At 39.7% G+C, this 12,610-nt stretch overlaps 1 protein-coding gene across 1 annotated transcript in view; it reads right to left on the bottom strand.

Annotated features, from left to right (window-relative positions):
• Window positions 1-12,610, bottom strand: part of NALCN (sodium leak channel, non-selective) — a 282,164-nt gene that overhangs the window by 247,341 nt on the left and 22,213 nt on the right. Inside the window, exon 6 of the mRNA XM_027115885.1 lies at window positions 10,030-10,184. Within this exon, the coding sequence (XP_026971686.1) occupies window positions 10,030-10,184 (155 nt within the window). The remainder of the gene's footprint in view (window positions 1-10,029; window positions 10,185-12,610) is intronic.

The following is a 12,610-nucleotide window of genomic DNA, read 5'->3' as shown; positions in this document are numbered from 1 at the left end:
AACTGTTGGTTAATTTGCAGTATTTAGAAGGCAAACTTAACAGCTACCAAATAGTGAGTCATGGGTATGAAATGTACAGGGTGGGGAACATAGTCAATAACTATGTAATATCTTTGTCTGGTGACAGATGGTAACTCGATTTATCGCGGTGATTATTTTGAAACATATAGAAATATTGCATCACTATGTTGTATAACAGGAACTAACATAGTGTTGTAGGGCAATTATACTTCAAAAACCAACCAACCAACCAACAAACAAACTCATAGCAGAAGAGACCAGATTTGTGGTTACCAAAGGCAGGGTTAGAGGGAGAGAGAATTGGATGAAGGTGGTCAAAAGGTATAAATTTCTACTTATAAGGTAAATAAGTACTACGGGTAAATATAATGAACACTACTGTATGTTATATATGAAAGTTGTTAAGAGGGTAAATCCTAAGAGCTCTCATCACAAGAAAAAAAAGCAAACTTAAATACTCATATCTCAGAAAGAGAAAGTTAAGTTCAAATACACAGGAGAAGTTGACGCATGTAGGTGTAGATTACAAATAGTAAATAGATGTATCACAGTAGAATTTTGAATTTAGTTCAAATAAGTATGAACCTGACTGCAATGTACCAGATAACATATTTTGTTACTTTCAAAGTTTTCTCCCACATCTCTAGTCAATGTGCCTACAATCTCACTTTGTATCAACAGCATATTTACTCATTTTTGCTGCTATTGCCTCTAATCCTTGACCAAATGTCCATAGCTCGATAAGTATCTCGTAAAACTGCATTGCTGCCCAGGTATATTCTTTTTGTTTGTTTTTTGTTTTGTTTTTAAATTTTTTATCTTTTATTGGAGTATAGTTGATTAACAATGTTGTGTTAGTTTCAGGTATACAGCAAAGTGATTCAGTTATACATACACGTGTATAGATATCTGTTCTTTTTCAAATTCTTTCCCCATTTAGGTTATTACAGAGAATTGAGCTGAGTTCCCTGTGCTATACAGTAGGTCCTTGTGGGTTATCTATTTTAAATAGCAGTGTGTACATGTCAATCCCAAACTCCCAATCCATCTCTCCCCCCATTCTTATCGATTGTTTATTATGTATCTGGCATCAGGCAAAAGGTTTTCCATCCCTTGTGTTTTTTAATTCTCAAAATAAATCCGTAAGGTATCATTATTCCCAATTGGTAAGTGACAAGAAAGAGATGAGAAAGAACTGATTCGCCCACAGTCACACACACAAGCCACAGTTGGGAGCCAAGGCCTACTGCATTCTTCCCATCTGGTAACCATAAGTTCATTCTCTAAATCTGTGAGTCTGTTTCTGTTTTGTAAATAAGTTCCTTTTGTTTTTTGTAGATTCCACATATGATATTTGTCTTTCTCTTCTGCCTTACTTCACTTAGTATGATAATCTCCGGGTATATTCTTTTTACGTTGAAATTCGTCCACATAATGAACACAGATCACACACCAACTCCCTTGCAAGGGGCTAGATTCAAAGGCAGAGAGCAGCCCCGAGTGGCCCTCGGTTTGCAGTGGACATGACCCTTCTTCACACTCACCCCTGTGTCCTCAAGACTTCAGGATGAGAAGGCAGGATGTCTGGTGGATTATTACATTGGAGAACATGTCTCCTCTCCCACCATCATGAGACTCTACAATGGACCAGCCATCCTGACAAGCCACAGGGAATGGCGGTCACTCTTGGCTGACCTCACAGATAAGGCAGAGTTTGCAGACAGAAAACACAGGCTTTGACCTTGGCACACGGGGCAGTAGGCCTTGGCTCCCAACTGTGGCCTGTGTGTGACTGTGGGCAAATCAATTCTTTCTCATCTCTTTCTTGTCACTTACCAGTTGGGAATAATGATACCTTACGGATTTATTTTGAGAATTAAAAAACACAAGGGATGGAAAACCTTTTGCCTGATGCCAGATACATAATAAACAATCGATAAATGATAGCAGTAGTTGTCATAAGTAATGACAGTAATTATAATAATAAAGACTGTCTGCTGGACAATGAGTCACCATAAGAACATGGTGTTTGTTATTTCCTGGCTTTATCTTTGATTACGGTGTAGATAGAATAAGGAAAATAGTCCACTCTATATGGTCCATGTAGCATTAAAAGCATGTATAATTTTTTTTTTTTTGGTGGTACGCAGGCCTCTCACTGCTGTGGTCTCTCCCGTTGCGGAGCACAGGCTCCGGACGCGCAGGCTCAGCGGCCATGGCTCACGGGCCCAACTGCTCCACGGCATGTGGGATCTTCCCGGACTGGGGCATGAACCCGTGTCCCCTGCATCGGCAGGCAGACTCTCAACTACTGCGCCACCAGGGAAGCCCGCATGTATAATTTAAATGTCTTTTTGATTAGCTATCTTCCAAATGCCCTGTTTATAGGTTGATCTTACTTATGGGCTTCCTTTTTCTGATATAAATTGTTTCAATCAGGTTTAGTTCATTCTGACATTTTAAAAATTGAGCTTTTCTTTTTTGTTCTTATGATTCTGAAGGCAAACAACCAAAAAATGCCTGATAGCTATTTATTTCCTAAGCGACCTCCCAGGGTGAATTTTATCATTAAATGACATTCATTGGATTGTTCTATCGAAAGGAAACATGTTTTGTTTTCTACCTGACTGTACAATGAATGGAGAGTTAAAAACCACCACCTGAATAGCTTTGTATTCATCTTCTGTACCCAATTTCTTACCCTCTTTTGAAATATCGTGACAAGAAAATTGCCAGTTTCTTGGGCTGTGATTCCCTTCCCACACGTGATGGATCTTGTTGTTGCTTTTTGTTCTAACTGGCACATCACATCTGTTTGCATAGCTGTCCTCTCCACCAGCATTTTACCAAAGGTGAGTGACGCTAACCTCCTACTACAAAATTAAGAATACAGCTAAGCTTTGCAAGGTATTTTTTGAGTTTCCTTCTGAATTAAACACTGATCTGAAATGTAAAAAGGTCTGAGGGAGACAGTAAGTTATGGGGTGAGTCTGCGAATCATGAGGAGGGAGTTTAGCCCTGACTGGTGTGGAGTTCTCTGGAATTCTGACCAGTCTGGCTCTGATGCTCAGTTTCTCCACCTGGAAAACTGTGTCAGTGAGCCACGGGACTGCCTCATCTTTTCCAGCTCAAAGCTCCTCTAATTCCACGTTTAGTGCCGTCACAGAAAACTGCAGTGTCTCGGGTTGTACGTCCTGCATGTTGATGAGCGTGTGGTAAGACACAGGAAGAGACAGGCTGCAAGGAGGGTAAATACTCAGAAAGCAGAAGTAGACACATTTTCTAAATAGACCAAGTGGATACGATTTGTTTGGTTTTACCTCTACAGCATGGGTTTTTTGGGTGTCCTCTGTCCCCAGACCTTTACACTGCATGCTTACTACCTACATCCACACACACTCGCTTCAATCACAGAATCTGAGTGTCTGCTAAACAGATTCTGTGATCTTCAAATATGTCCTTTCAATAACGTCTATTCCTCAGTAGGCCTGGACCGTGGGGGTGAGGGGTGTCTCAGGTACACAGGCTAACGTCTTAGAGCGGATGTGTGCGTTGAGGTCCTGAAGAATGAGCCACAGGAAAGGTTCCCCTGAAACGATGATGCAGAGGTCTGTAAATGGAAGAGAGGGACAGAGAAGCAGCCAGCATCTCAGTCACCCTTTGACCCAGGGATTTAGGGGAGGACAGAAGACTGAGCTTCCACTGAGTGCTGGAAGCAGTCCAGGAAGCGGTGCAGCCGTGGCTTCTTCTCAGTGCCCTGCCAGATGCCCCGCTTAGGGCTGTGGAAGGAGCATCTGTTGAAAGGCTGCTAAAGACACATGTGGCTGGAATCTGGGGCCCACAAGTTCAAATGCATAGGGATAAATAAAATTACATATCTGAGCCTTAATGAAACTGTAAAAATTCCATGGTGCAGGCTAAATAGGGATAAGAGACAGGTAAAACACCGGAGTGAGGATAATTTTCAGAGTGGCAAGAGAGGAATAATTGATTAACAAAGACTAAACACCACCAGAATGTAAAGTGGTGCAGCCACTATGGAAAACACTTATGGTTCCTCAAAAAACTAAAAATAGAGTTGCCATATGATCCAGCAATCCCACTCCAGGGCATATATCTGGACAAAACTCTAATTCAAAAAGATACATGCACCCCGATGCTCATAGGAGCACTATTCACAATATCCAGGACATGGAAGCAACCTAAGTGTCCATCGACAGAGGAATGGATACAGAGATGTGGTATATATATACAATGGAATACTACTCAGCCATAAAAAAGAATGAAATAATGCCGTTTGCAGCAACATGGATGGACCTAGAGACTATCATATTAAGTGAAGTCAGTCAGAAAGACAAATACCATATGATATCATTTATATGTGGAATCTAAAATATGACACAAATGAACTTATCCACAATGCAGAAACAGATTCACAGACAGAGAAAACAGACTTGTGGCTGCCAAGTGGGAGGGATGGATTGGGAGTTTGGGATTAGCAGATACAAACTATTATATATAGAATGGATAAACAACAAGGGCCTACTGTAGAGCACAGGGAACTATATCCAATATCCTGTGATAAACCATAATGGAAAAAACCTGACAAAGAATGTATATATATGTATAACTGAATCACTTTGCTATACAGCAGAAATTACCACAACATTGTAAATCAACTACACTTCAATAAAATAAATTTTTAAAAAAGACTAAACAACCCCAAATATTGGCCCTCTATACACTGATTAGAATGAAGTAAAATTTGAGATATTAGTTAATGGCAGAATAATGCAAAGTTAAGAACACCTTGTTCCCATCCCCTCCACTCTTCTCCTTTGCTGTAAGATCCTGAACAACCTGAGGGACAAACTGGCTCAAAGAAAAGGGAATAATATCAGACATCGAGGTGCTAATCTCAAAGCATCTATATCCTACCCTTCTTTGTTAAAGTGGTCACTTATTCTCAGATAACAGTGATGTATTCCTATTTTGCCACCGTATCTCTAATTTCTAGCTCATCGTGTGTCTGTGCTGTGCCAGACACTATTCTATGTGTAGTTTCTCAGTTGCTTCTGACAACCCTGTAAGGTAGGTCTATCACTCACCCATTTCACAGATGAGGAAATCGAGGCAAGAGAGGTTCATTACTTTCCCAAGGTCACCACGCTAGTACACAGTACAGCCATGATCCAAACCCCAAGGCCATTATTTGAAGTTTGAATTTTTTCTAAAGTCGTTTTTGACTTTGTAATGCATTTTCATGGCAGGTATCCTTATGCCTCCATTGCTGGATTCATATATTGTATAAAATGATACTTGTTTTTTACTGCTAAGTAGAAACATCCACATCATCACCCTACCTCCCCTGTTGATCTTGTCCTCTGTTCCACACAATCACAGTTTGTAATATTTACACCATAGTCTGTAAATCCTACAGTTGTATTAGCTTTGCTCTTACAGTGAATACATACTAGGGACCAGGCCCATGACCAGTTATTCTTGATTGGCTGAATGGCTTCAAGAAGGCTTCATGTAAAATGAAGTCTCGGAATTCTTGCCTCTTCAAAAATAATCAAAAAGGGTTTGACACATTCTTTCCCTAAGGACCCTGTAAGCATTGTGCCATTATATCTGAGAGCTGAATATTGACATGAAGTTTCAGGCCCCTCTGACGGTCTGCCTTAGAACTGACTTGATCTTTTCTTTTTTTTCAAGATACCCAATGGATGCTTTCTTTAGCTTTGAATTCTAGCATCTTTACTAAGATAGGCCTAAGCGTTGACTGTTCTCTGTCAATTTACTGAGTCAATTTGTACCCTTTCAATGTGTATATTTAAGTCTTCTTTTTCTGCAATTCTTTTGAGTTATATATATCTTGAGTATTTTTTTTTCAATTTTAAATACACTGAAAGGCACATTTTTATAGAAATGGTCCTGATTCTTTTTTATTATCCTTCACCTTTGACACTGATTTTGACAGCACCAGATATTTGTCCTGTTTCACGTAGGGAAGGGTGAAGTTATGCTGTGGGGTAGAAGTGAAGATTTTCACAAGTTGGGTGTGTATCGGTGTTGCTTCAGTGGTTCACACTCTGCATGCACGCTAGAATCACCCGGAGAACTTTTTAGAGCCATCTGTGCCTTCAATCACTGTAAGGTTTCGATTTAATTGGCCTGAGAATGATGCTTGAGAATCGGTGAGGTCATCGTAAGGTAGAGCCAGATTTGCAAAGCTGGAGTCTTTCCCTCATCCCAGTCTATGCTGATCAGCCGTCTCAGGGTGCCCACAGCTCTCTCTCTCCCAGCTGCCTGCAGAATAAGGGCCTCTCCTCTGTGATGCCACATGGAATTCCAGAAAACTCCTACCGTCAGCTACACAGTGATGCCCTGACTCGAAGAGAGGACTATTCTGCTTCTGTGGGAACACTGGTCATTTTATTTCATTTTATTTTTATTTTCTATAATTTAATTTTTATTGTTGAATTTTTAAACTGAATGAACGATGAACACTGGTTGTTGTAGAACACCAGTCTTCTTTCGGCTCTGAGGTCCTCAGTAGCCAGAGTCTTTTCGGGAAGTTTTCTGTTAGACACCTGGCCCTCTGATATTGGGGTTTACAGTTATAAGCTTTTCAGAGTCCTTAAATATGGACACTGCATTTCTGTTTCTCAGTATCCTTGACGTTTGGATGATTTTAGAGATGAAAAGGTCTCTTTACTCCGCAATCTTACAATAGGGGCTCTTTGTAATTTTTTCTACCTAATGACTCTGGCTCTTAATATAGTTTTTAAAATTGAGTTTTTCAACATCATCAATATTAAATTTTAATGAGACATGAAGCTACTTATAAATAAAATTTTATAAATGCTTGAAATTCAATGTATTGCATGATAATTTGGACTAGTAAGAAAAGGAAACATGCTCCTTTTAAATTAACCATGATTACTTATATAGAGAGTACACTGGCCAAATTTAAATACACAATTAGGTACCTAATTATGTTCTAAATTTAGCTGCATGCAGAAAGAGATGATCACATGTGCCTAATAAAATTAATTTCCTCATTTTGGTGAAATATTATCTTTTGTTTCCATAAGAACTTTCAAAATAATCTAAAACACTAGTTTGTGTATCTACATAGATACATAATATCAGGAAATAGTTACCAATTTCAATCTAAACTATAGGGACCATGTTAACATTTTTTGATTATAGTTCAAAGGCAACATTTTCATTATCTAACCATTAGTGCTACAATGATGCTGAATTCAATCATCGTTTGAGAAAAAGAAGAAAATAGACCAAATTAAGCTTGTATAGAAAGGGAAGTCATGAGGAAGAATGAACACTGCCGACAAAAGCAGACGAAATCAGGGAAAAGAACAATGAGAAAACAGCTTAATTCTCTATTATGGCTCTACATCCTAATACAAATATGACGTGTCACCTATGAATTCAAAAGGGCACATACTTTGGTCCATTAGTAAATATTTATAAAGGGTTTCCTACCAAGCAGGCATTGCTCCAGGCCCTGGAGACATGAAGATAAAAAGATGTGCTTCCTGTTTTCCAGGAGCTTAAATCCTTGGGAGATCAATGTGCAAATAAACAGTAGAGCTACAGTAAGATTACTGCCTTTGTGGGAGCTTACCACCCTCCAGGGCAATTCCCTCCTACAACTGGGCTTCTTAAGCCCACATGCTTTAGAAGGAGACTTCCTTGCTCAAAGAGATATTGTCCCCTACATTAGGTGAAGCTACTGTAAGTCACAGTGAAAAAAAGATAAATCTACTTTAATATAATGCAGCAGGTGGAGTTTAGGCACAACTGCTGCATTTAAAATGGTCAGGAGGCGATTTGATTTAGCAACATGATTTTAAAGGCTTGGAGATGTCCAGTGCAAGGACAGACTAACTCTTGAATGCTGGCCACTCTCCATCCAAGACGTGGGCACACTCAGCCCCTAAAAGAAAGAGCAACAGGCTCTAACCAGCCATGCATGCCAGTCCTGCCCCAGCTGGGAGCTTGCAGGTTACTAAATCTATAACGTATCTCATCTCCCATACCACACCTGTGATTTCCTGCTCATGCCTGAAAGTCACTGGCATAATCTTTGCACTTTTGAGACAGGGGGAAGGATGTAAGATTGGTTCCAAAGCCAGGGAAGTATAAGAGAGACAGCAAATTAAAATGCTTTACCTCTGTTGGCTTCTAAATTTTTATGAACCAGAAAACTGTATCATTGGCCAAAAGAAGAACGCCCATCTAACTATCAATACAATGCTGGAGATTTACTATGAGGGCATACTAAATATATAAGAATAAAATTTAGGGATTTATTTGCAAAATGCACTCTTTAAAAATACCAACTATTTATGCTTCTTTCAGCCCAATTTCAGTATTATATTCAGTCCAAAGGCTGTAGCCTTGTGGTTTAGTTCATATATCTAGAACATATTCCTCACTCAGTGCAGGTTCTTCACATGTTCTTTCTGAAATTCAAACACTTATCCCAGAGTTCATTATGCCATCCTGCATAACACTATCCAGGAGCTGCTAGGACCGAAGGCCAGGGTGGGAATAGGATTTATCAGCCACTCTGTCTGATGTGTGAAGGTAGATGGGCTGGGTTTGAACCAGTTTCCCTCCTGGGTAGACAGGGGTGATGCACTCTTTCCTGGCTATGAGATCCCCATTATACAGCTGGCCCATTAAAAAGTGAAACCACACCAAAAGACAGATTAAAAATAAGTAGATTTGGCTTCCAAAAGAGCACAACCACCATCCCATTACACACTGAAAGACTTTCCTCTTAGGACCTGGGTAAAAGTGTCTAGAACTCTCTTAAATGTACCTGGCCCTTAAAACTTTAAGAAAAAATTAAATTTTTTCAAATGACTCCAACAACTCTGCTATGGATTGAATGTTTATGTCCACTCCCTCAGCCCCTGCCATTCATATATTGAAGCTCTAACCCCCCAATGTGATGGCATTAGGAGGTGGGGCCTTTAAAAGTTGATTTGGTTTAGACCAGGTTGTGAGGCGTGGGGTTCTCATGATGGGATTAGTGTCCTTATAAGAAGAGACCAGAGAGCTTTCTCTCCCTCTCTCCCCACTCTCTCTCTCTCTCTTCCCCCCAACCCATCCCATAAGCACACAGAGAGAAGACAGACATCTGCATGCCAGGGAGAGGGGTAACCAGACCTAAGGTGCATCCTGGTCTCAGACTTCCAGCCTTCAGACTGGTAAGAAGTAAATTTCTGTTGTTTATGCCACCCAGTCTACGATATTTTGTTATGGCTGCCTGAGCTGACTGAGACAAATTGTCAGAGCATAAAATAATTGTTTAGAATCCCATGTTTTTTTGCTTCAATCGTGAAAGATGTGCAACTTGCATGGAATTGTAACAAATGCAATGATACCAACTAAACGGCAGATGCCAAGTTCTTTCTTTACTGTGCGTGACGGCACGTTTCAGGACTTAATAGGACAAGCCACGAATCAATGTACACGTTTGGCACATCATATTCACATACAAGCATTTCCCATACCTCTGTTATATAGTTGATGCACATTCATTAAGTATCTCATTAGCTGTATCCTGTTCCAGAATTACTTTTCGGCTCTCATGCACTCCTCAATGTCTAGTATTCCAGTTACTTAAGACTTACCTTGCCTACTAGTTAAATGTGGAAGGAAACCAAGTCTTGTTGACTCAAAGGGTTCTTTGAGTCCACAACCCTGAACCTTACTTAACAGACAAATAGTTTTAAATGCTATAATTAAGAACTGAGAGATATTTAAGTCTATACAGACACTGCTGAATATACATAGACACAGACTGTATGTTATAGACTGTAAGGGAGAATATATTAAAACTTAGAGTTGTGTTTCTTAAAAACTACAGCCAGTCTGAACATAAAATATCAATTATACAACTATTTTCTCCATTTCATAAACAGTGTAAAATAGAAACTGAAAAGGTGTTTTATCAGTAAGACAGACCTATCTCATTAAAGCCACTGTAGCCCAGCTCTTGCCTGCTAAGTCCCAGATCTTCAAGGTCCATGCATTTAAATCCTGGGGGGCACTGGTAGCCTTCTTCCAGCTCTGGTGAGCAGTGTGTATCTGGGATAGCTAAACTATTCCAGGTTACATTTCTGCAAACAACACAGAAAAGGATCAGAAACTTTCAACAAGTGTAAGTGTTGATTAAAATGCATAATGTAATCATTCTTCATTAGTAACTGCTGTATATGGACACAGATTTAAGATTCCTGATTCATGAATGGTATTCATAACATTAATGCAATGAACATTCTCAAACGATACCTGATTCATCCACACAGAAGCTCTTTATAAGAACATTATCGCCATGACGGTTTTTGTCATTGAAGACCAAGACTCAGAAAAAGCGAAGGAAGGAATTTTTCTGTAGACTTGCAAGGAATGTTAACTTGTCTGGGGACTCCTTGTTACCCACAAATCCTTCTCCTACTATGGGCACAAATGTTACTTCACTTCTAAGCAACAGTAAATGATGACAATCACTCTCCATATGGTACAAAAGTACTGTAAGTCTCATAAGTGATACTTGGCCTTCTTCTGGGTTGTCAGATGTTCAGTTTAGAAAAAAAACCAGATACATAAAGTGAGACTGAAGGAATTAAAGATATCACATTGGAAAGAGAGAGATTATGGGCTGATTTAGTGATAGCTCCAGGAGTATTACAGGGTTTTATTTATTTTTTAGGTAGTTGGTGATATAATTACTTTTCATCTTTCTGGAGAACACACTGGACATTAAGTTGATGTAGAAGGATTTAGAGTGTAATGGATTTCTTGGTAGTGAGTACAGGTAACCACTGGAAAGGTGATTGTGGAATCTCATTCTGGGACCTTAAAATGGGCCCCAAATAGCTGCTATCTGAGATGACTGACATGGCTTGTGTAGGGGCCAAAGTTTAAGCTAGATGATTCCACAAACCTTACAAACCCATGACTTTATTATAGTCATTTCCCACTACATCAATGTTTCCAAGCATTTCCTAAATGGGGACCAACCTTAGGACTGTCTCAGTCTCCTCTGCTTATGGCCAAATTGAGGCAGATGTGTTGGGTCACATTGCTTTTTTTAATATCCTCTTACATTCAGTTGGCCACTTCCCTTTATATAACATGTTTTCTCTAGAGTATGATGCCTAACTCTCCACGATCCCTTAGCTGCTGGAGGCCACCATGCCCATGTGCACACACACACAATCTCCTGCAAAGACATACACAATTTTACACAGTCTTACGCACACACATGCACACAATCCCTGGTAATACACTGCCCAGTTCCATCTCAGTCAAAACAAACTTCTATGTTTACTCCTTCAGGGTTCTGCTCTTTGTTAGCAGCAAGTGAGCTAATTTGTCAATACATCTCAGGGAATGTTTAAATAATTGTCATATTTTAAGCTGGTCCTTTGGACCCCCACATGCAAAAGGAAAGGCTCTGCTTGTGGAAATCACCACTTGGTTGTGTCAGAAAGATATGATTTTAGGCACACACGTCACTTATTTCCCCTCCTTTTACATTCTTATACGCAGGCCAAATGATGCATCTTCGCTTAAGTCTAGCCTGACTCTATGTTCTTGAGTTTGTACCCACACATCAGAACAAAGTGGTAAGGGGACTGGGCTTCAGAGTTTCAGAGGAAGCTCTGCCACTGACTGGCTGTGTGACTTGAATAATTTTAAATGTTTCTAAGCTCGGTTTCCTCATCTGTGAAACAGGGAGAGAAGCTTGTGTGAGCTTTAAGTAAAATAAACCAAGTAATGCATTCATCACAGCACCTAGCGTGTTTCAAGCACTCAATAAATGCTTACTGTAAATGATCATTAGTCATTACAATAATAAAATGTAACATAAATCCTGGCATGTGAAAACACAACAATAAAGGATTCTCAAAAGAATAGAAGGAATTTTGGTACGTGATCCTGAAAGCATTTTGTTCACAGAATTGTGCAGCTGAAAGAAACCTTATAGATGACCTAGTTCTTAATTCGTAAGTGAGGAAGGTAAGGTGAAGTGCTGGAAGGGGAAAGTGTACTAGCCCATCAAAATCAGTAATTTTTTTTCACTTCCAATACTTTAAAAAGACAACAGCAGCAAATATCTGACAAAAACACTCTGTCTACACAAAACGGTTTCAAAAAACATCATCTTTCAGTTATTTGGATAACTGGACTCTGGCGCCAGTCTGTTGGGTGTGAATTCTGGCTCAGCCCTTACTACATGTGTGACTTCGCCAATTTGTGCCTCAGTTTCCTCACCTCTATGATGGCGGGAAAATACTTCCTTCAAGGAGCTGTGGGGAAAATGTTACATCTGTAAAATACTTAAAACAGGCACTTGGTAGACAATAAGTGCTAGGTGTGACCTATTGTAATTTATAGTTTGAAGTTTGTACATTCCCTAGATTGAACCCCTAGCCCTGGCAAGGACAGCCTCAGTTTCCACATTTCAAAAATGGGGATGGCAATTATACCTACCTTGTGTGTGGGGGTCTTAATGATTAAATGTGGTAATGTACCACTC

The sequence above is a fragment of the Aethalodelphis obliquidens genome, unplaced genomic scaffold, assembly GCF_003676395.1.
Source record: "Aethalodelphis obliquidens isolate GAN/ISIS:26980383/991018 unplaced genomic scaffold, ASM367639v1 scaffold15, whole genome shotgun sequence".
NCBI lineage: Eukaryota > Metazoa > Chordata > Mammalia > Artiodactyla > Delphinidae > Aethalodelphis > Aethalodelphis obliquidens.
Note: the sequence above shows the minus strand (reverse complement) of the source record. Positions and strands in the feature narration are given on the sequence as shown.